Source organism: Bufo bufo, chromosome 6 (genome assembly GCF_905171765.1).
Source record: "Bufo bufo chromosome 6, aBufBuf1.1, whole genome shotgun sequence".
Classification (NCBI taxonomy): domain Eukaryota; kingdom Metazoa; phylum Chordata; class Amphibia; order Anura; family Bufonidae; genus Bufo; species Bufo bufo.
The window spans coordinates 58,498,802-58,522,348 of NC_053394.1; the positions used below are offsets into that span (position 1 = coordinate 58,498,802).

Below are 23,547 nucleotides of genomic sequence, written 5' to 3' on the forward strand. Positions count from 1 at the left end.
GTTTGAATCACCCCCCTTTCCCAATTTGACATATAAAAATACATAAACAATAAAAAAAATAAACATATTTGGTATCGCTGTGTACGAAAATGTCTGAACTATTAAAATATTTTTAAAAAATTCCTATGCGGTGAACGCAGTAACAGGAAAAAAAAAATGAAAAACGCGCAATTTGCCATTTTTTTGTCATTTTGTCCCCAAAAGAATTTGAATAACGGTGATCAAATATTGTATATACTACGAAAATGGCATCAATAAAAACTACAGTTTGTTATGCAAAAAATAAGCCCTTCTACAGCTCTGTAGACTGCAATCTAAAAAAAGTTATGGCTGTCAGAATATAGCGATGCAAAGACAATTTTGATTTTTCTAAAGGTTGTAATTTTTTTTAAAGTAGTAAAACAAAAAAAAAAACTGTTCCAGTTTGGTATCGCCGCATTCGTATTGAGCCGCAGAATAAGAACGTCAGGTCATTTTTAGTGCATAGTGAACGCTGTACAAGACATGGTAAATTAAATGGTGGCATTAAAAAGTGCATCTTGTCCCGCAAAAAAATAAGCGCTCCTATCGCTACGTGAACGGAAAAGTCAAAAAGTTATGGCTTTTGGAACATGAGGAAAAATCAAAAATGTAAAAATGAAAATAGGCCTGGTCTTGAAGGGGTTAATGATATAGAGGGTCATTTATTAAAAAGCATTGCACTGGCAGTGGATCCGTCGGTTATGAAGAGGCGTCGGCCTCTACACGACTTCAGCGGGTCCGTAGCTTCATTGCTGTCTCACCTGTACATTTAGACTATTTTCTACGCCTTTCGCCTCATGCACACGACCGTTGTTGTGTTCCGTGTCCGTTGTTCCGTTTTCCGTGATTTTCTGCGGACCCATTGACTTTCAATGGATCCGTTGAAAACTCGGATAATGCACCGTTTGTCATCCGCGTCCGTGATCCGTGTTTCCAGTCCGTCAAAAAAATATGACCTGTCCTATTTTTTTCACGGACAACGTTTCGCGGACCCATTCAAGTCAATGGGTCCGTGAAAAAACATGGAGGCACACAAGATTGTCGTCCACGTCCGTTTTTTTCCTATCATTTGCAAGGCAAACTTGATTTAGATTTTTTTTTCACTTTCCTTCATGTCTGGTGATCCTTCAAAAATCAAGGAAGACACACGGAAACGGATCACGGAACAACGGAACCTCGTTTTGCGGACTGCGAAAAAATACTTTCGTGTGCATGAGGCCTAAAACAGGTGTAGCCAATGATGAATAAGACGGGCCTTCCGGCCCTTGTCCGCCCACGTCATGCCCACTTTTTAGACCTGCTGCCAAATGACCTTTGCGCCACAATCTTTGCCAGAAATTCACCTCTAATAGGCGTATTTCTGATCGTAAATGACCGCCCATAATGTCTGACTAAAATGTAATATATTTTAAACTAATTAAGTGTTTAAAAGCTAATGGTTAGGCTACTTTCACACTTGCGTTTTGGCTTTCCGTTTGCGAGATCCGTTCAGGGCTCACACAAGCGGTCCAAAAACGGATGCATTTTGAATGGAAAAGGATCCGCTCAGAAAGCATCAGTTTGGCTCAGTTTCATCAAGCGGACAGCAAAACGCTGCAGGAATGGAGACTGATCGGAGGCAAACGGATCCGTCCTGACACACAATGTAAGTCAATGGCACAATAGAAAACGGATTCGTCTCCTATTGACTTTCAGTGGAGTTTATGACTGATCCGTCTTGGCTATGTTACAGATAATACAAACGGATCCGTTCATGACGGATGCATGCGGTTGTATTATGGTAACTGATTCGTTTTTGTAGATCCATAACGGATCCGCCCAAAACGCGAGTGTGAAAGTAGCCTTCGTTCAGGGCATGTTTTGATATATGCTCATGTCCCCGATGTATGTATGACCTAAAAAAAGAAATAAAAACCTTTTTTTTTCTTTCCACTTAGAATGTGCAAAGCTCCTTATATCCTGAAGAGGACAGTCGTCAGGTGTCGGGGTCTTCAGCCGGTAGGTTGTAGTGACCGCCGTCCGTGTATGGGGCCGGAGTGCTGTAACTAGACAGAAGCTGGTACTTTTATTGAGTGACCTCCTGTTTGCTTAGTATCTGCCAGTTTTTGAGTTCTGGTCCCTCACTCCCGCACACACCCCATGCCGTGCACCATGTCTATTAGGTCAAGGTTGCTGGCACAACTAGAAGAATGGGGCTTGGTGGAAAAGGGTATGGCTTCAGATGTGACAACATGCACTAAATAGTGGTGTAGAGTAAGCCAAACCAGTAGGTGGTATATAATGATAGAAAGAGGTGTCTAACCGCGCTGCAAATGTATCGTCCAGCCTGAGCCCCCGTGATAAATGCGGTGCTTCTCCTACTTTGTCGTTAGGGGTTCTCTGCTTTGGGAAATACATTTTCATATACTGTATTAGGGAAAGCTGAGTTAAAGGGGTATTCCCATCTCGGTCCATGATGGCATATCGCTAGGATATGCAGTCAGTGTCAGATAGGTGAGGGTCCCACTTCTGGGACCTGCACCTATCTCTAGAACATTTCCCCCCCCCCCCCCCCCCCCCCAGCATGCTCGGCCACCCTCAGTTCTCCCCTATAGGAGTGCTGGCTCTGCTATTTCCGGCAGTCCCAAAGCGGTGGCCGCGCATGTGCAGCGGGCTCTATGGGACTTCAGAAAATAGCCAAACACACCCCTGTTCTGGAGACCTCTGGGGCCCATTCCCATTTGACATAGCATATCCTGGCAATATACATTCAATGTCTGAAATGATACCCCTTTAAAGGGAATCTTCCTTTAAAAAGTTTTTTTTTTTTTTACTCTATTATCGAAGAAAACTATTTTGCTTTTTAATTTAGACAGTACTATAGTATTAGAAATATAATACAAAATATTGGCCTTCTGTAGCAGGCAGCACAGAGAGATACAATTCCCATATAGATAGATAATCCATTGTTGTGAGAGGCAGAGCTTATCTGCAAGGTAATCCTCATTATAGTGGTAGGCGTGCAGGTTGGACGTCAGTATGGCTGGCTCTTCAGGTTCTTCATCTCTTGACCAAAGTAAAGAGATGTCACTCTCAGTTCAGAGGAATTGACTTGTCCTGCATTACACAGACAATACACTGATATGAATGGGCATTGTGTAGTACTTAATTTTCCATGCGGTGGCGCTACAGGGAACTGAACACTTATTACCATGTTCCCCTACAGGTTCCAGCAGATTGATGGGGGTCCCAGCAGGAAAAACACTTTATGATCTGCCTTTTGTCATGGGAACCTGCTAACAATTAGGTGTTGTCCAAAGCAGTGGGACCTTTTAAAGGGGTTGTCTGCTTCAGGACAATACCATTTTGTTAGAAGGGTCCCCCAATGATGAGCTTCTTTGACCAACAAAGATCAGCTGTGGGGGAACCTGGTGGAGAATGTTCAAATCCCTGCAGCACCACCACAGGGCGGGGGAATGAAACATTACACGGACTGGCCGGGTCCTTCAGATGGGGAAGCAAGCTTTGTAACCACTCTCTAGTCTGACAATGAGATGATGATGGTCCTGGACAGGAACATCCGTCTGTTATAGGGGTTGTCTTACTAAGATAACCCCTTTCCGTATGCACCAGTGCATTAATACTAGTGAAGGAGTCGCCTACTCAGGACCCTTTTCTTTGAACTAGAGAAGAGAATGTCCCAATACTTTTGTAAACCAGACAGCCCCTTTAAACTGTCCAAGGGTCCCTTCAAAGGACAGCGGTACTGTGAAAAGGGTATGAAATCTCAGGAGGCCTTGGATTAGGTTTTGCATCCCAGCATCCTCGAAGTGCGTGTCTGTTCACCAGCCATTTGTGCTGTGATTTTTGAGAATATCCGTGAAACGATTTGTTTATTTCCATAGGATTTGTTCCAGTCACAACCCATAAAAAGCTGACGGCGGTGAAAGGACCCGTCCCGTTGAAGGACCAGCCTGTCAATCTGCCGGCTGCGTATACGTCTCCAGCCACGTATTTTAAACCTATTGTGATTATGCAAAACACAGACATCAACAGGTGCCGAATCCATGTGTAGATCTTGTGTTATTTAAAGGGATTTATCCAGTGGCAAAAAAATTTAGAAAAATTAAAATACAGTATTTGCTGCTTCAGTTGTATAGTGAAAGATGTCCGATTCTGTCATGTGTTACAAAAAGTTGTGTCGTTTCTTTCCATGCTGTGACGCATCCACTCCGCACCATGTGACTGACGGCTGACGGCCCTTCCGCTTCCCGTTCGCATTGCTAAGTGACTGCAGGGGGTTATAAGAGAGTAAAATTGTCAGTCTCTTGTGATCACATGATTGGAAGGGGGAAGGCATTTTTTTTTATTATTGCATTTTGCTAATTTTGGGCTAAAAATCTTGTTTTCAGTTGGTCTTTATTAAAAATGTTTAGCCATTTCTGAAATACAGCGGTTAAAAATCTGTCTGTTTGCAAGCTGTCACTTCCTTTTTTTTTCTTTGAATCCCATCATCTGATGGCTCATGATTAGCTCTTCTCTGATCTCCTGACCTCATAAACACTCATTATAGCTCAATTCTTATGAAACCAATAAGAATATGGCTTAAATAAATGTTTGAGGTCAACAGATGAGAAATAAGAGCTACACATGAGCCGCCAGATTACAGAATTCAAAGAAAACAAAGTGACAGCTTGCAAACAGACTTGCTGGTATTTTTAACCCCTGTATTTCAGAAATGGCTAAACATTGAAAACATGATTTTTAGCCCAAAATGAGTGAAATGTAATTTTAAAAAAATGCCCCCGATGGTGTACATTGGTGTCACTGAGCTCTGAAAAAACTTTTGACATGTGATAGCAGCAAATCAAAGGTTTTGATTGGTGGAGGTCCGAGTGCTGAGGTCCCCACTGATTGCTAGGACGAGGTGAGAGAAGCTCTGAACATAGTACTTCTTTGCTGCAGGAGACGGGCTCAATAGAATGTCTATGGGTCCGTCTCGATTCAGTTTATCATCAGTGGGGGTCTCAGCGCTACATGTTCCAGCTCAGGTGTAGAAGGTAAAGTAAGGGTCTGCAGCGATATCAGAGCGGTTCGTGAGAAAAAAAAAAAAGTGATGACTAGTACATATGTATAAAAGCACTGTTACCATTTTATTTTAATTCTGAGCCAATGAATAACCCCTTTTAATATAAATATATGTGAATTTCTTCCAGTAATAAAATACCGAGCCCATCACCTTACCCTAAGCCACAGGTGAGTCCAGGAGACCTGGACCACATAGAAGAGGACATCTCTGTAACGGAAATAGAGAACCACGTGGTGGAAGATAAAACGAGCCAACTACTGAAACCTGGCAGCAGAACCAAAGTCTCTTTTAAAACGGACTTTAATGTTCTGGACTATGATCGGAAAGAGAAAAGCCCCTCAGCGTTGTCTTCGGTGTCTTCGAACTCCTCCACCCTGACCAGCAGCCCCATTGTAAATAATTATTTATTGAAGCAGGATCCCAAAACTGGGAATCTGACGCTTGTCCGTGTGCAGCTCAGTATTCCAGAACATATCCCAAGTGTAGCCCTGGAAGCTGAGCCTGCATCCCAGACCATTCAGACTTCCCCCGTGCACCCTCCTGCAACGTTTACAAATGCCAATGTGGTTAGTAATGACCACGAGTCCTCCAGAACCCCTCCAACAGCCTCATCTGACAAATGTAAAGAAACCCAAGGGTCACCTACTATGAATGGCGTACTTGGCAACATTTGTGAAAAGAAACAAGACTCCCCCTCCAGTAACACCTCACATGAGACTTTAGTTAATGGAGAATCTCCATCTAGAAGGAATGTATGCTCTCCCCTGCAGAAAGTGGTCAACCTCTTACAGGAGGAATTTGCATTTGATGGTTACTTAGAAAATGGGGTTGAAGACATTGCAATGGGTAAGTAGTCAGCTCCTCCGGCGATTAGCTTACAAGTGCGTTGGTGCTTACAACATGACCGATTTGCCCCCTTTCCCTCCGGCACCAATTTTACTCTCTGTGACAGCTTTCTACGTGTGCTAGCCATTTGGAGTTAGTGATGGCACTCCTTTAAAGGGCACATAAACCTTCACGCAAAGCACGGAAGGTGCAGCAGCACTTCTCAGAGCGATCTGCGCTTTCCGATTTAGTTTGCTGGTTTTGCAGCATGTGGAGTAAGGCTCTAGAAAATATGTAGGACCCATACTGGTGCAGAACCAAAGCAGAGCCGAGGCAGGCGGACGGTGCAGATCTCTCTGAGAAGCTCCATGCTTTGTGTGAAGGTTGAGGCACCCTTTAATAGCCCTACTATCTAGGCTAAGAATGAGAACCTATAATTTAATCTTATTTAATCTAAGCAAGTCTGGTATTCTTTTCTGGGATTAGCGCTCCTAATCCTCTGCTTCTTTTCACACAACCAACCAATTATAAGATTAACGTTACAGTGCTTCATATTGTTCCCATTCCTGAAGGTTTTTTTTCTTCCCTTCTTTGAGATTTATATCTTCTTCATAAGTGTCTGATAATCTAGAATATTTTATAATCCGGTACCTATTAAATCCCATTGCTTCTAGATTAAAGCAATACCCCAGAATGACAATTTATCACCTATTCGCAGGATAGATTGAGAAGTGTCTGCTGTGGGTCCACCTACTGGGACCTCCACAGATCACCAGAACGGTGATTCTTTTGTTCCCCATTTGAATGCATCAGTAGTTGAGCATGCATGCTGCCAATCCATTCAAAGTCTATCGGACCATGTGTTATAGTTCCAGAAAACCCCATTAACCATATTCCTGCTGAGGATGTATCTCATATGAGATATGTCCTTGTTACTGGTGGCTACTACTAATGGCCGGGTCTGAGGTTGTATAGGTCTTGTTTTTCAAGTTTAGATTCTTAGCTTTTAAACAAGAAGGGGATCACTGTGCTACCCGGGATACGGCCAGAAATAGACCTGGGTCAAATGAGCATTTCCCTGTTTCTGGCTGATAAAGATCGCAGGGCACATATATATAGGGGGCAATGATTGGAAACGAGAGTTTGAATTTGAAATCATTTGCCTGATCATCGGCCTGTATAAATGAGCCTTATCTACATTTCATGTGTAAAGGTGGATTTAGACGGTCAGATTATCGGGAATGAAGATCCCTGCGAATGCTCGTTCCTGACAATCTGCCGTGTATAGGTGCTGCCGATCACCCGATAAATGAGTGAAACTGTCGCTCATACAGGCACCTAAATTATAGTTTCTGGGCAACAGATCGTGCGGTCTAAACAGCGATCTGCTGCCCAGAAACAACGCGGATGTATAAGGACGAGGGATCGCAGTAGCGACTGCTCCTTCCCATACTGTGGAGCTGATACAATACAGACAGCTTAGGAAGGATTGGAGGATGCACAGTAAGAATATTTTACCAGCTCTATATGTCAATCCTGATGACGGGTTCCCTTTAGGCTGGTTGAGCACATTACGTGTTTTTACAGCTGATAAATGTGTAACTAATCTTCCTCTTCCTCCTCCTACCTTATATAGGTGAATACATTTTTGCCCTGAAAGGTCTTCAGCATACAACCTTCTGCAGCGCGATATGTGAGAAGTTCTGTGACCTCTATTGGGATGACCATCTACTGGAAAACCTGTACAAGATAATCAACAACAAATCCCCTCCACCCGTCAGGTACAGCACATGTGACTGGAGCTACACCGCCATCTTGACGATGACACCCATCACACAGCCAATTGCAGCAATTGAACTGAATGGGGTCGAATTTTGACTCGCAAGTTGCCCAGAATCCCAAAAAGTCTGGATTATTTACAATTCTGGGGTCACGGTTGCAGCAATTAGCAAGTCACCCTATAACTCCATTCAATTCAATGGGCCGCACTGCTTCACTGCATTTTTTGCTGTGCAACAGTTGTCACAACCAACATTGTCATGTAGACCGAGCTGACCAAAAAGATGCAGGATTTCTATTGACTGGGATGATCATTAGAGCAGCTTTTCAGTATGGCTGGATTCCCCGTCCTCTCACCCTCCCCAAATGTTACAACTGGAACAGATCCATGAGTAGGCTCAAATCATTTGTCTGCACCCACATAAAGGTTATGGGAGCAACAAAAGCCGAGCATCCTGGTTCTATAGAAAAAGTCCATAGTAACGCTTTAGGCTACTTTCACACTCGCGTTTTGTGCGGATCTGTCTTGGACGGATCCGTTCAGATAATACAACCGACTGCATCCATTCAGAACGGATCCGTTTGTATTATCTTTAACATAGCCAAGACGGATCCGTTTTATATTGTGCCAGATCGTGTCACAGAAAACGGATCCGTCCCCATTGACTTACATTGTGTGCCAGGACGGATCCGTTTGGCTCAGTTCCGTTAGACGGACACCAAAACGCTGCAAGCAGCCTCCAGAGCGTAATGGAGACGGAACGGAGGCAAACTGAGGCATTCTGAGCGGATCCTTTTCCATTCAGAATGCATTAGAATGCAAACTGATCCGTTTTAGACCGCTTGTGAGAGCCCTGAACGGATCTTACAAACAGAAAGCCAAAACGTCAGTGTGAAAGTGGCCTTAAAGGGAATGTGTCACCAGAAAATGACCTATTGTTTAAATCACGTTTTTTTGTGTTTAACATTTTTCATGGTGTTATTTAGAATTTTTCATTTCAATATTTATTTATATTCAAACAATAACCATGAAATCCTGCAGTTTTCTCACTGGCCACGAAGCCTAAATATAGGCGCCACATCTTGGTCCGTACAGATCACTTTTTCTGAAGTTATCTGCTTATCTGTCATTCTAATCCTGCCTGTAATGATATCACCTCTGTGTACAGATAAGACCAGATCCACCATTCACAATAGAGGATTGTCAGAGCTGATCTCTTCTTTCCTTGTACAATGACCTCTGCACAGGTCACAGAGCATGCCCAGAAAACTCTCCCATAAAAGTCACTGAGGTCCCCTCCGGACCATTGTGTCTATGGCCATGGGGCTGCCGTAAAGCAATTTTCTTAATCCTTTCTAAATGCTGTTAAGAGCAGCTCAGGCAAGATGGCCGTCCCCATAATCATGTCAGGAAATAGAATAAAAAAAATCTGTAAACCTAAAATAAAAACAGAGGGGGAGCTTTATCAGACTGGTGTAAAGTAGAACTGGCCTAGTTGCCCATAGCAACCAATCAGATTCCACCTTACATTTCTCGCCCAATTTCCTTGGGGGACACAGGAGACCTTGGGTATAGCTCAGCTCCATAGGAGGCGTGACACTAAGTGAAGACTGTTAAGCCCCTCCTCCACAGCTATACCCTCAGCCTGGAGAGAGAGACTGCCAGTTTTTGCTTAGTGTCCAAGGAGGCAAGACACTCCCTGCTCTGCAGGGCTGTTTTCTCCTTGTTTAAATTTTAGATTTTTACTTTTTTCTTTTCGTTTTGTTCCAGATCATCAGGGACAACAGAGACGCACTAGACCTCTCTGTTCTCCCGGGGTTGAGCTGCGCCAGTGCCGGTCACCCGCACTGCTGCCTCCCCCACAGAAGACAAGGTGGATCAGGGCAGCCCAGCTCCCCTACATCCCGCCAGCGCAAGGGTCGCCCGCACGCCAAGTCCCTCTTCCAGCGCCCTGCCACTACGGTGCCAGTAGCTGAAGGGGCGACCCTGCTGGAATGGACCGAGGGTGAAGACGGCTGTGGTAAGAGAGAGGCTTCTCCAGCCCTACGTCCCCCACCCTGGTCTCCTGCGTGCCTGACCCCCATACTGGGCCTCTGGACACTTCCCCCCCCCCCCCCCTTTCCTGGCCCCCATAGGACATGCAGCTAGCACAGCTAGCTGCAGAAGCTGCTCCTCTATCCGCACGGGCACCCGGTCTCTGGGTCCCCCCATCTCCTTACCGGAGGGTTGCTCAAGGCCTGAGGCTGTGGAGTAAGGCCTCGCCTCCGGCCAGCATTAATATTCCGGTGCGGCTGGGCGCCGCAAAAATTTTAGCCCAGGCTCTGCGGCCTGCTAGGCCGCTATTCCGGGCCCTGACTCTTCCGGCCGGTGGGGTGGGCTCCCGCGGCCGGCGAGCCGCCATTCAGGGCCCCTGACTCTTCCGGCGGCGGGGTGGGCTTGGCCTCTGGTGGAGGGGGCGGGAACTTCTCCAGGCGCGAATTCTTCCCGCCTGGAGGTTCCTCCGCCCCCAGGGGATCGCAGCGCCGCCCTCCAGGCCGGATCCCTGTTAACCCTTTGGGTACAGGCCGGCTCCCAATGGGCCTGTATGGTTGGCCCCCTTTTTTCCTGTCTCAGACGATCTGTGCCCCTATATGGTGGCTCCCCTTTAGCTTCAGAGAGGTTGTGTTTAAAATATATAAATGAAAAAAAATAAAAAATAATAATGAATAATAGATAACTGATTTCTATTGGACTGCGCAGGACGCTGCAGCCTCATCAGTAGTGCTGCATGCCCTCTTTCCACAGGCAGCATGGTGTTGCGCTCCCAGCCTGCGTCGCTGCTAGGGTATTTCCCCTTTTAGGCGGTTTTCTTGCTCTCTTCCAGGATACGGCGCTGGCCAAGTGCATGCGGCCCTTCCATAGGCAGCATTCATCATCTCTCCAGTTATGGTGCCTGCCATGTGCACCCCCCCCCCCCCCTCCTAGGCGGGATACTGCACTCTCCCTGGCTGCCGGCTGGCCATGTGCATGACCCCCTTCTTAGGCGGAATACTGCACCTTCACCGGATACGGTGCTGGCCATGTGCACGACCCCCTTCCATAGGCGGAACGCTGCACTCTCTCTGGATTTGCTGCCGACCATGTGCGTGACCCCCTTCCATGGGCGGAACGCAGCACTCACTGGATTCGCTGCCGGCCATGTGCGTGACCCCCTTCTCTAGGCGGAACGCTGCACTCTTACTGGATCTGTTGCCGATCATGTGCGTGACCCCCTTTTTAGGCGGAATACTGCACTCTCACCGGATACGGTACTGGCTATGTGCACGACCCCCTTCCATAGGCGGAATGCTGCACTCTCACTGATGTGCTATTATGTACTATGTTATGTACTATGTTACTATGCTGCACTCTCACTGGTTTCGCTGCCGGCCATAGGCATGACCCCCTTTCATAGGCGGTATGCTGCACTCTCATTGGATTCGCTGCCGGCCTTGGGTATGCCTCCTTCCCTCAGGCAGCATACATACATCCCTCTGTCTGTGGTTGTTTTCTCGCAGGTACGTTGCTGGCCATGTGCATGTACCCCATACATGGCAGGGTGCTTGCACTCTCGCTGGATCCGCTGTCGGCCATATGCATGACCCCTCTTCCGTGGGCGGTGTATGCACTCTCGCTGGATTCGCTGCCAGCCAGGGGCATGCCTTCCTTCCTCGGGCGACATACACACATTCTCACTGACTGTGTTTGTCTCTCGCCGGTACGTTGCTGGCCATGTGTATGACTCCCATACATGGCGGGGTGCTCGCACTCTCCCTGGATGAGATGCTGGCCATGTGCATTACCCCCCCCTTTTTCTGGGCGGCATGCTACACTCTCACCGGATACATTGCTAGCCATGAGAATGGCCCTCTAACATGGGTGGAACTCTTGCACTTCCATTGGATACGGTGCTGGCCTTGTGCGTGACCAACCCTCATTCCATGGGCAGAATTTGGCACGCTCATGAGATTCACGGCTGTCCTTGTATGGCTGTGCTGGACTTGTACATGTCCCCCTTCATTGGCAGAGTAGTTGCACTCTCGCTGAGTTCAGTGTTGGGTGTATTATTGCACACTCACTTAATGCTAGGATAACCCTGTGCATGTTCCCCTTTCACTAGGTGGACCTCCTGCGTTCCTGCTGGATTAAAGGGTATGTCCTGCTTCTCTGAAGTAGGTACGGCCTTAGGCATCACTTCCTTTTGGGACGGGCCTTTGCACTCTTGCCGACTGCAGTTTGCCAGGTACAATTTCCCCCCTTTCGGGGCGGACTGATTGCGTTCCATCGCATGCTATACTAGGCTTGTGCATAACTCCCTTTCAGGTTGCACTTTGCAATTCCGTACATGCTGTGGCGAGCCCCCTTTTTCGCTGAGTAACCTTTTTGCAGTGAGCGGACGTTCTTGTGCGTTGTTTGGGCCGTGTATGCCTTCTCCTCCTGTAGGTGGGTTGGCCTTCTCACTGCTTACGGGGCTGCTTGTACGTATGCCTCACCTGCTTCCTGCGGCATACTTTTGTTCTCTTGGGATTCGATGCTTGCCGCAAGCCTTGCACTCGTCTCTAAGGTGTTCATTCTGTCCACCTGACCCGGACAGGCTCTATTGCTCTCTGCTGCACCGAGCTGGGTGGTACTCATTAATTTAGTTGGCCTTTCATCCCAGGGAGTGTTCATGGGTCCTAGATGCGTGCCCATTCGTCCTTCCGCGGCATTGCTTCCCTGCGCTAGTGGTCACATGGTCGAGAGTGCTGTTGTCTGCAGCGCCTCTCGAATTCTTCGTTGGCTCTGGCGGGACTGCGGTTCCCTTGCCTACTGCAATTTCCTCCTCTTCGGATGCAGTGTGGTATGAGTCCTTCCTCTTGGCGCCTCTACGCTTCAGTCTGATCTGCTACCAGGTTCGGCCGCTCTTCTCGGGAAGGTCACCCAACTTCTCTTGGGTGCTCGACTACCCAGGTCCGGAGGACCTCCACCTTGGGTTCTTGAGGGTATTCGCCTTCGGCGAGACGGTGAACTGGGCGTCTCACAGTGTAGCGGGGTTCTGCTATTGAGCTGTCCTATGGCTTTCCTGTTGCCCACTCCTCCTTTCGGTTGGAGGGTGTTATGCCGGCCTCTGTCTCGACTACTTTATCTCGCCGGCTCTGCTTGGCTCCCGCTCGGTACAGATCTCTCCGATGTGGCTTCTGCCCCGCCAGGTTTCAGAGGCTGTTCCTTCACTGTCCTCCCCTCTGGGGAGAGCATGGTTGTTCATGTGGACGGTTCCGGTGTTCCTTTTGGCCTCTTACTGTCCCCCTTGTTCACATTGGCCGTATTAGCTGTGTGCCTATTTGCCGAGTCTACCGCGTTCTGTCCTCCCGCTGGGTACAGATTGCGTTTTTTCCATTCTTGACAAGGGTCCTGCTGTAGACTTACCTTCTCGGTAACTTGGGGGGACTACCTTTCGGTCCAGATTGTCCTTTGATCTCCCACACCGGGACTGTAGACCGTGGCTACATCAGCATGGACTTTAGCCTGTCTTGTCCTGGCATCTGGCGGATGCTGGGCGGACCCTTTGGTTCCTTTCAGTCTGTCCTTCTGCTCCCCCACTCGGGTGGATACGGGACAACGTTGCTCGGGCGCTGACAGGACCAGTTTTGTCGACCCTTCTGCCCGTATTACTGGTCTGCGCCTGATCACATTGGTTTTTCGCCCGCTTGCCAGGCGACTCCAGCGGGCTCGCTACTGTTCGCTCCTGGCTGTGTTTCGTCCAGCATCTGTCGTAGGACTTAGGTTTTTTTTGTCTGGGGTTCTGGGGAAGCTGTGCATTCCCCACTCTGACTTTCTCTCCCCATGGTTCTGTCTTTTTCCAGTCCGGCCTGGACCTGGGACTGGGACTCCTTTACTTGAGGTGTCGAGTGTCGGCGCTGTTCTTTCTCTTCCAGCGTTCCCCGGCCCTCTGGGCCTGTCAAGACCTTCTTCCTCGGAGTGGCTCTTTGGTTCCTCTGTACTGTCCTCCCGGTACCGCCCTGGGAACTACAGGCTGAGCTCTCGGCGCTCCAATCTTTTCCTTGGAGCTGTTACAGAAGTTCTCTCTACCCCTTCTGTCCTGTACGGTTGTGTTTCCGTAGCAGTTGTTGTCTCTGACAGGTGGCGGCCCTTCTTGTTTTGAGCCTTCTGCCGTTTCCCAGGACAGGGCTGTTATACATCCCGTTTCTTCCTTCCTTCCTTCTGAAGGTGGTGTTTGCCTTTCACTTCAACACTTCACCGTTTTGGACGTTGTTTGGGCCTTGCCGTTTTTACTTGAAGATCTCCGACTCTTGTCGACGTTCGGTCTCTTGGGTTTCCAGGAGGTCCGCGCATAGGGTTGACGGACTCCAGGGTGTTTTTCCTCCGCTTTGTCAGATTGGCTATTGCTGAGGTTACCGCACCAAGGACAGGATTCTGTCTTTGGTGTTACCGTTCATTTCACCAGAGCGGTCGGTGCTTCCTGGGCCGGAAGCATTGGGCTTCGGCCATGCATTTGGGCAAGGCGGCCACAGGTCTTCCTTGCACGCCTTACCGAGTTCTACAGGGTGCATACTCTGGCTTCAGCGGATGCTGCCTTGGCCCGCCTGGGTCTGCAGGCGGCGGTTCCTTGATGCCTTCGGGTGCTTCGCCTTGGTGCTGTGGTCCCTCCCCTTTTGGACTGCTTTTGAACGTCCCAAGGTCTTCTGTGTCCCCCAAGGAAATTGGGCGAGAAAACAAGATTTTTGTATAACTTACCAGTAAAATCTCTTTCTCGCTCTTTCCTTGGGGGACACAGCACCCACCCATTCATTGTTTTCTCTACACGGTTTCCGAGTTTGTGTTACCCGTTGGGTACTTGGCTTGTTGGTTCCTTGTTGGACTTTGCCTTTTCTCACTGCTTGGACACGCAACTGGCAGTCTCTCTCTCCAGGCTGAGGGTATAGCTGTGGAGGAGGGGCTTAACAGTCTTCACTTAGTGTCACGCCTCCTATGGAGATGAGCTATACCCAAGGTCTTCTGTGTCCCCCAAGGAAAGAGCGAGAAAGAGATTTTACTGGTAAGTTATACAAAAATCTCGTTTTTCCAAAGGAGCTGGGAAAGATGAAAGGAGGAATCTGATTGGCTGCTATGGGCAACTAAGCCAGTCATACTTTACACCAGTCTGATAAATCTCCCTCAGAGTCGCTATCTGGTTTTAACTGGCAGATAAATGCACCTCTGGTATGGAAGGGCTGTGTTTGGTATTGCAGTTTAGCCCCTTTTTGGGACATCCTGACCTTTGGACATCCCACCACTGTCAGGTATGAGCTTGCGCTGTCTCTCTTCATAGCGGTGAAAGGGCGCGCATTCGTTCACATGCATTTTACAGTCCCATTCACACTAAGGCTTCTCTGGATAGATCATCAGCATCTGATCAGCGGGGGTCCGACACCCGGGACCCCCGCCGATCAGTTGTTTGAGAAGGCAGCGGTGCTCCAGCAGCGCCGTGGCCTTCTCACTGTTTACCGCCGGCCCAGTGACGTCACGACTAGTATCAACTGGCCTGGGTGGGGCTAAGCTCCATTCAAGTGAACAGAGCTTAGCTGCTCCCAGGTAAGTTGATACTAGTCGTGACGTCAGTGGGCCGGCGGTAAACAGTGAGAAGACCGCGGCGCTGCTGGGGCGCAGCTGCCTTCTCAAACAGCTGATCGGCGGGTGTCCCGGGTGTCGGACCCCCGCTGATCAGATGCTGATGATCTATCCAGAGGATAGATCATCAGTTTACATGAAGGGAGCGACAGCAAAAAGGACACACCACCTGAGCTGCCAGCCTAAAGACAATCTAGCAGAGCAATTGTTAGACAGGTACTGTCATGTACTATACAATGTCTGATTTTAATTTTTTACATCAATCATTGCATATCCTTTTAAATCATTGTTTCCGGGCAGCAGATTGCGCTGTCTAAATAGTTCTCTGCTGCGCAGAACCAATGCAAATGTCTGAGGATGAGCGATGATAGCCATCACTCATACTGTGGAGGTGATCACTGCATGTAAATGCAGCTCTTCACCTCCACTGACGAGCAGGAAATTGTCAGAACCAGTCACCAAAAAATGCAGTGCAGTCTGAAAGCGCCGTGTTACAGAGCGGGAGGAGCTGAGCAGATTGATGTATAGTTTTGTGGGGAAAGATTCAGTAAAACTTGGAATTTATTCATTTAGATTTTTGCTTTCTCCACCTCCTGTGAACAGCTATTGGTACAAGGAGGAGGGGAGATCAGTGACTGACGGCTATGTACGCACACTATGTATACGCACTTATACAGTCGTGGCCAAAAGTTTTGAGAATGACACAAATATTAGTTTTCACAAAGTTTGCTGCTAAACTGCTTTTAGATCTTTGTTTCAGTTGTTTCTGTGATGTAGTGAAATATAATTACACGCACTTCATACGTTTCAAAGGCTTTTATCGACAATTACATGACATTTATGCAAAGAGTCAGTATTTGCAGTGTTGGCCCTTCTTTTTCAGGACCTCTGCAATTCGACTTGGCATGCTCTCAATCAACTTCTGGGCCAATTCCTGACTGATAGCAACCCATTCTTTCATAATCACTTCTTGGAGTTTGTCAGAATTAGTGGGTTTTTGTTTGTCCACCCGCCTTTAAGGATTGACCACAAATTCTCAATGGAATTAAGATCTGGGGAGTTTCCAGGCCATGGACCCAAAATGAAAACGTTTTGGTCCCCAAGCCACTTAGTTATCACTTTTGCCTTATGGCACGGTGCTCCATCGTGCTGGAAAATGCATTGTTCTTCACCAAACTGTTGTTGGATTGTTGGAAGAAGTTGCTGTTGGAGGGTGTTTTGGTACCATTCTTTATTCATGGCTGTGTTTTTGGGCAAAATTGTGAGTGAGCCCACTCCCTTGGATGAGAAGCAACCCCACACATGAATGGTCTCAGGATGCTTTACTGTTGGCATGACACAGGACTGATGGTAGCGCTCACCTTTTCTTCTCCGGACAAGCCTTTTTCCAGATGCCCCAAACAATCGGAAAGAGGCTTCATCGGAGAATATGACTTTGCCCCCGTCCTCAGCAGTCCATTCCCTGATGTTTTTTTTGGAGAGAAGTGGCTTCTTTGCTGCCCTTCTTGACACCAGCCATCTTCCAAAAGTCTTCGCCTCACTGTGTGTGCAGATGCGCTCACACCTGCCTGCTGCCATTCCTGAGCAAGCTCTGCACTGGTGGCACTCCGATCCCGCAGCTGAATCCTCTTTAGGAGACTATCCTGGCGCTTGCTGGACTTTCTTGGACGCCCTGAAGCCTTCTGAACAAGAATTGAACCTCTTTCCTTGAAGTTCTTGATTATCCTATAAATTGTTGATTGAGGTGCAATCTTAGTAGCCACAATATCCTTGCCTGTGAAGCCATTTTTATGCAACGCAATGATGGCTGCACGCGTTTCTTTGCAGGTCACCATGGTTAACAATGGAAGATCAATGATTTCAAGCATCACCCTCCTTTTAACATGTCAAGTCTGCCATTTTAACCCAATCAGCCTGACATAATGATTTCCAGCCTTGTGCTCGTCAACATTCTCACCTGAGTTAACAAGACGATTACTGAAATGATCTCAGCAGGTCCTTTAATGACAGCAATGAAATGCAGTGGAAAGTTTTTTTGGGGTTAAGTTAATTTTCATGGCAAAGAAGGACTATGCAATTCATCTGATCACTCTTCATAACATTCTGGAGTATATGCAAATTGCTATTATAAAAACTTAAGCAGCAACTTTTCCAATATTTATGTAATTCTCAATACTTTTGGCCACGACTGTACACAGTGTTATCAGTCACTGATAACCCCTCCTCCCTCCTGTACCGATAGCTGCTCACAGGATGAGGAGAAAGCAAAGATATAAATGTATAAATTGCAGGTTTTACTGAATCTTTTCCCACAAAAATATATATCAATCGGCTTTCAGACTTGGTGCCTTCAGATTGCGTTGCGTTTTGTGGGGACGGGTCCTCTTTACAGCTCTTCAGGGACAGAGAGGGTGAACAAGTTGCTTGGGGCCTTGCAGCCATCACACAGTCTGATTTGGTTATCAGGGGCCATCTGGTCCACCAACATTGCCGTCATCTCCAGGCTGATATACATTACCTTTTGAATCTTGTTTTTATTTTCCACAGAAAAAACGTGACCGATTCTTCTCTGAACAATAATCCTACTCAACTTTTAAAGAAGATTCAGAGAAAAACTCTAAAAAATAAGAAGCAGACAAGACCGACAACCAACGAACAGAGTTCCCTTTCAGATGGTGAAGAAGCCATGACCAGCACCACGCATGTTGCTGCAGAGCAGGATTCGCCACCGAAGTCTCACTATTCTCTGTCACCTGAGGACATAGACACTACGATGGAAACAAAGCCACCAGGTACAAGGCAGCAGTCTTAAAGGAGGACACAGAGGAAGCTTGTAAACCATCATTTAGATGAATGCTGTCAACTTAGGTCACCGGTTTTATGCTCCTATCTGAGTGGGGCATAGATCGGTGGCAGATACTCTGGGTCACTTACTTGAGCTGACCCAGTCATTTTGCTACAGTCTGTATTGAGCCACCTAAGCACTGGAGTCCATTCAGTACAGGGAGTCCGGATATTTTTGAGCTCCCATTCCCCCACTGGTAATTGCAATAGGAAGAAAGATGTCAGGGGTGGGGCAGCTCGGAGCTCCTGGATGTGAGGACTCTCTAACACCCACTCGACTCGAGTACTCTTCTGACGCTGGAGCTGCAGATTTTTTTAGAAAAATGACTGGGTCAGGCAAGCCACTCAGAGTTTTGTTTGGGGTATTTGCCACAACTTTATTGTGCCTTCATATACAGCAGCGTAAAACTGGCGACAGATTCACTTTAAAACCCCTTCAGCTCTATTAACTACAGTAATGCATGAGTAGTATACATTATGCTGGGTTCACACCAGTAACTTTTATCTCTTTACCCCATTCACCTGCAAACCCAGCCGTGTGATGCACAGAGAGGACTCTTGTGCGCTCTCACATAATGGAGAGGACTCCAGGACTAATACTCTGTATGCATTACTGGGCCAGCTGGCGGGTGTACAGCAGGGGAACGGAACGGAGTATAGAGATACATGCATTACTGTAGAATTATAAATCTGACTGACCATGTCAAAGGGCCAGTCATCACTATTCGAGCTCAGCTTGGGCAGAAGGGGATGGGGGTGGCTGCTTTAGCCGCTGATTATCTCCTGAATGGTAGCAGCTAGAAGCATGGTCTTGTTTGAAAGCTGGCGTTTCATGCAAGACCAAAATGACAGCTAAAGTCCAAGCTAAACAGGAGATATCACTGTTAGCAATCGAGTCGGGAATAATCGTGGGTAAAACCTGCTTTTAATTTTACTTTCTGCTGCTGATTTCTAACAGTGATATCTTCCCATGTAGTGAAGATAATGATATGAACAGAATTCCAGCTTTCAAACAATACAAATCCCATATCTCTAGCTGGTACCAAATCAGAGATATGAGCCGCTAAAGCAGCCGCCCCTTTCCCCTTTAGTCTGGAGGAGGAGGAGCAGCAGAGCTGACAGGCTGCAGGAGGAGAGAAACATTTGTAAAAAAAAATGTATATAGAAATTTGGCATTATCATCACTGTACTGACCCTGCTAATAAAGTTATCCCATTTTTACCACCCAGCGAACTCTGTAAATAAATTCCACAAAATAATGTAAAGATTGCAGTTTATCTTTTCCCCTAAAAATAAAATAATAAAAGTTATTTACTATACAATATATACACCACAAAATGGTTTCTAAAAATCCTACAACTAAGGCCTCATGCACACGGCCATTGTTTTGGTCCGCATCTGAGCCGCAGTTTTTGCAGCTCGGATGCGGACCCATTCACTTCAGTGCAATAGTGTCCCCTGAGTTGTGCGCCACATTAAGAATCTCCAATTTTAAAAAAGTGACATTTTTGGGAGTCTTTTTAATGTGAATGTTAGGAGGTTAATATATTTTGTGCCCGTAAGCACCCAGATTTATTTTGATAATTGTGATTTCACATTGCTGGGCTGTACCGGAAAATCTTCCCAAATTTTGAACCTTTACTTTAATGGGATGAAATTGTAGTGAGCTGCAGTATCGGGCAGCATGGAGCTCTACCTGGTCCCTTCAAACTGCTGAGAATCAAACCCCAACCTGTTTTATTTTTTTTTAATTGATGACCTCTCCCTAGAAAGGCCGTCAATATTAGAATTGGAGAACCCCTTTAAGTGAATTAGGCTTCTATGCAGTACCAGGCACTGCCCATGGAGCAGAGCGGTTTCTGGGTTAAAAATAAATAAATCAAATAACCCTATAATAAGCCCATGAGAGTAGATCGGGGGTAATTTGCTGCTAATCTGCCTTTCCTGTTGCCACCTGAAAACATTGGAGGTTTTCTTGCAATTCCTCCTTCTGACAAGATGCTTGATGGGACCGAGCTCTGTTATTTTAGGGCATTTGCTCCTTTCTAGAAGTGACGGTATGAATCCTCCCACTCATGACCTTTTCTTCTTCCCTTTAAAGCACCAGAGACGCAGGTGGCGGCCGGCAGAGGCAGTCGCCCTTCTTATGATGAGACAGATATGACTGATTCGCCATCACACATGATGGATAAGGATCAGCAGCCTCGTGCCCCCAGAATGCAGGCGGGAAGCGAAGAGAACTGCGAGTACAGAGCCTTCCCCGACTGTAACCGCTTATGTGTCAGCCCAGACTACAGCGAAGAGAACGAAGAAGTGAAGCAACGTGAAAGCATGTCCATCTGCCCGTCGGAAGTGTACAAGTGCAGCTCAGGGTGGTCCAGCGCTTTCTATGGGGCAGAGATGTTCGACCCTGATGTCCAGCACTATGTTACTATACTCGGGCGGCAAAAAGAGAAGTCTTCGAAGAGTATAGAGGCCAAGAGGCTGGTGAGTGTCGGTGCTGCTTCTTTCTCCTATTCTAGTCATGATATAAGGTGTACAGCCATTCTGAGGGACTTCTGTAAAGGTGGTCCCATTCCCTATTACTGTGGGCTGAGAACCTGCAAATGGCCCCCTAAATCCGATATAGCATTGACAAATAGTGCGTTTTTAAAACGTGCAATTAGAGTATATATATATTTTTTTTTATCATTTTTTGTCTTGAAATCAGATTTCCAGGGCCCATTCCTGGAGCTTTTACACAGCAATTACCAGATTTTCTCACTGGTGATTTAAAGGGGTTCTGCAGTTTGTTTAAACTGATGATCTATCCTCTGGATAGATCATCAGCATCTGATCGGCGGGGGTCCGACACCTGGGACCCCCGCCGATCAGCTGTTTGAGAAGGCAGCGGCGTTGGCAGTAGCGCCGCGGCTTTCTCGCTGTTTACCGCAAGCCCAGTGATGTCACGACTAGTATCAATGGCCTGGGCGCGGCTAAGCTCCATTCAAGTGAACAGAGCTTAGCCCCGCCCAGGCCATTGATACTAGTCGTGACGTCACTGGGCCGGCGGTAAACAGTGAGAAGGCCGCGGCGCTACTGCCAACGCCGCTGCCTTCTCAAACAGCTGATCGGCGGGGTTCCCGGGTGTCGGACCCCCGCCGATCAGATGCTGATGATCTATCCAGAGGATAGATTATCAGTTTAAAAAAACTGCAGTACTCCTTTAAGTTGCTTGTACTTGATAATCAATCAATCTTTGATTGTAATAAAAAAATAAAATAAAAATCAGGTCTCTATATACTATATTATTAACCTACAAAAAGGCAGCTCTGTCAACTTAGACAGCTATGATTACCACTTGTACAACATCCAGAATAGACAAAAAAACAAATAAGTGGAATTAATATATCAAAAATGTCATTTATTATAAAATATATAAGGTATGGAGAAACAACAGGATGGTATACAGTGTACGGAGAAGCACAGGGCCAGTAACACCAAGACCACCCCAATAAAACTGTGCAGTATAAGGCACAGGTGGGTACGACCAAAAGATAAAAACGTAAGGCTCAGGGATAACCAGAATGGTGTAGCATATAAAGGTCGCCCCCAATAGGGTTATGTACACAAGGTACCACAGACCAGATCTGGTGAACCATGAGCCATAACGTACATACACCTAAATTCATAGGCACCAAGACCGACCAATGATAATAATTCCAATAATGAGAATCACTGGCTGGAGATCAGAAATAACATGCACCTAAATACAAGGGACCCACTATGGATGCATGCAAGGGTATCCTGTAAGATGTATGGAGCTGTACTAATGACAGGACTTACCTGAAGACATGGTGGCGGAGTGGATGTCAGACCCTGAGCGCGAGACCTCGACGTGCGTTTCACCTCAACGGCTGTAGTGTAAAGCATGGGGAGGGTAAAAAAAAAAAAAACAACCGATGAGACCAGAGATGGATTTCAGACTTGCACTCCCATAGGCTGCAGTCAGTGATCATAGCTGTTCCTCACCGATCACAATAGCCGGGCACAGCAGGGCGAGGGGACGGGTATGGACATGTACATTACCGATGTGCAGTCAGCAGCAGTATTGTCCATGTACGGCTTGGGGAGGTCACAGTCAGTCATTGCAGGGGTTAATGAATATTCCTCTCCATTACGATTGGCCACTCTTTATGCAGAGTGTTGTGCCCCAGAGCGTTACTACTGTAACCGGGGGCAAGAATTTGGAACCATAGGAAGCCATTTTTTTGGAGAATGTGGGAATCTATGTTCGGTCCTTTAGAATACTTAGAAATATACAGACACTTAGCTTCTTCTCTTCCCTCTTCTGCAGACACATCCATAGAAGTTTCTCCTGTACTTGTATTAGTCCAGACATCCGGAACCCTTTAATGACACTTTCTCCCCATGCCCCCTTCTTCTCTTAGGTGGCCAAGCACATTACAGGGGGGCTCCACTTATTGTCAAGCGTCCATCTAAGGCTGGGTTCACATCACGTTGTTCCCATCCGTTCAAGGCTACTTTCACACTGGCGTTTTGGCTTTCCGTTTGTGAGATCCGTTCAGGAATCTCAGACGCGGTCCAAAACGGATCAGTTTTGCCCTAATGCAATCTGAATGGAAAAGGATCCACTCAGAACGCATCAGTTTGCATCAGTTCCGTCTCCATTCCGCTCTGGAGGCTGATTGCAGCGTTTTGGTGTCCGTCTGACGAAACTGAGCCAAACGGATCCGTCCTAAAACACAATGTCAATGGGGACTTTTTTTTTTTGTCTAACATATACGTGAAACGTGATGTAAACGCAGCCTAATAAGCTGATCACAATGTGTCCCCCAGCACAGACCCCCCCCGCACTCGGCTGTAGTCTGAATGGGGACTTGGTGGTAAATGTTCAGCTCCTCGACAGCGCCACCCCACGGAAAGAAGCCATTTGTAGTCGATTTCTCTTCTGACCAAGAGAAGAGGATCCTGCACAGGGGACCCTTCTCTATTAAAGGGTTGTCCCCATTATGTTCCCTATCCTTAGGATGGAGGATACGTGTCTGACCACTGGGGCCCCCGCCCGGCACAAGAACGAGGCCCATGCTCCCCCATTTGAATGGAGCTGCAGACACGCATGTGTGTCCACCACTCCATTCTTCTCTATGGGCTCCGTGGCCAATTCTGCTGATATCTGCAGGTTCGGCCAAGTATCGTCTAGTGTATATAGGCCCCTAAGGCTCCATTCACACGTCCGCAATTGTGGTCTGCATCCGTTCCGAAATTGTGCGGAACGGGTGCAGACCCATTCATTCTCCATGGGGACGGAATGGATTCGGACAGCACACAGTGTGCTGTCCGCATCCGCGTTACCGGAGCGCGCCGACGATCTTCCGGTCCG

At 47.2% G+C, this 23,547-nt stretch overlaps 1 protein-coding gene across 3 annotated transcripts in view; it reads left to right on the forward strand.

Annotated features, from left to right (window-relative positions):
• Positions 1 to 23,547, forward strand: part of KNDC1 (kinase non-catalytic C-lobe domain containing 1) — a 118,435-nt gene that overhangs the window by 60,542 nt on the left and 34,346 nt on the right. For all 3 annotated transcript variants that reach the window (XM_040435349.1, XM_040435350.1, XM_040435351.1), the window contains 6 exons: positions 1,959 to 2,019; positions 3,906 to 4,056; positions 5,217 to 5,935; positions 7,551 to 7,695; positions 17,868 to 18,112; positions 20,266 to 20,651. In XM_040435349.1, the coding sequence (XP_040291283.1) occupies positions 1,959 to 2,019; positions 3,906 to 4,056; positions 5,217 to 5,935; positions 7,551 to 7,695; positions 17,868 to 18,112; positions 20,266 to 20,651 (1,707 nt within the window). The remainder of the gene's footprint in view (positions 1 to 1,958; positions 2,020 to 3,905; positions 4,057 to 5,216; positions 5,936 to 7,550; positions 7,696 to 17,867; positions 18,113 to 20,265; positions 20,652 to 23,547) is intronic.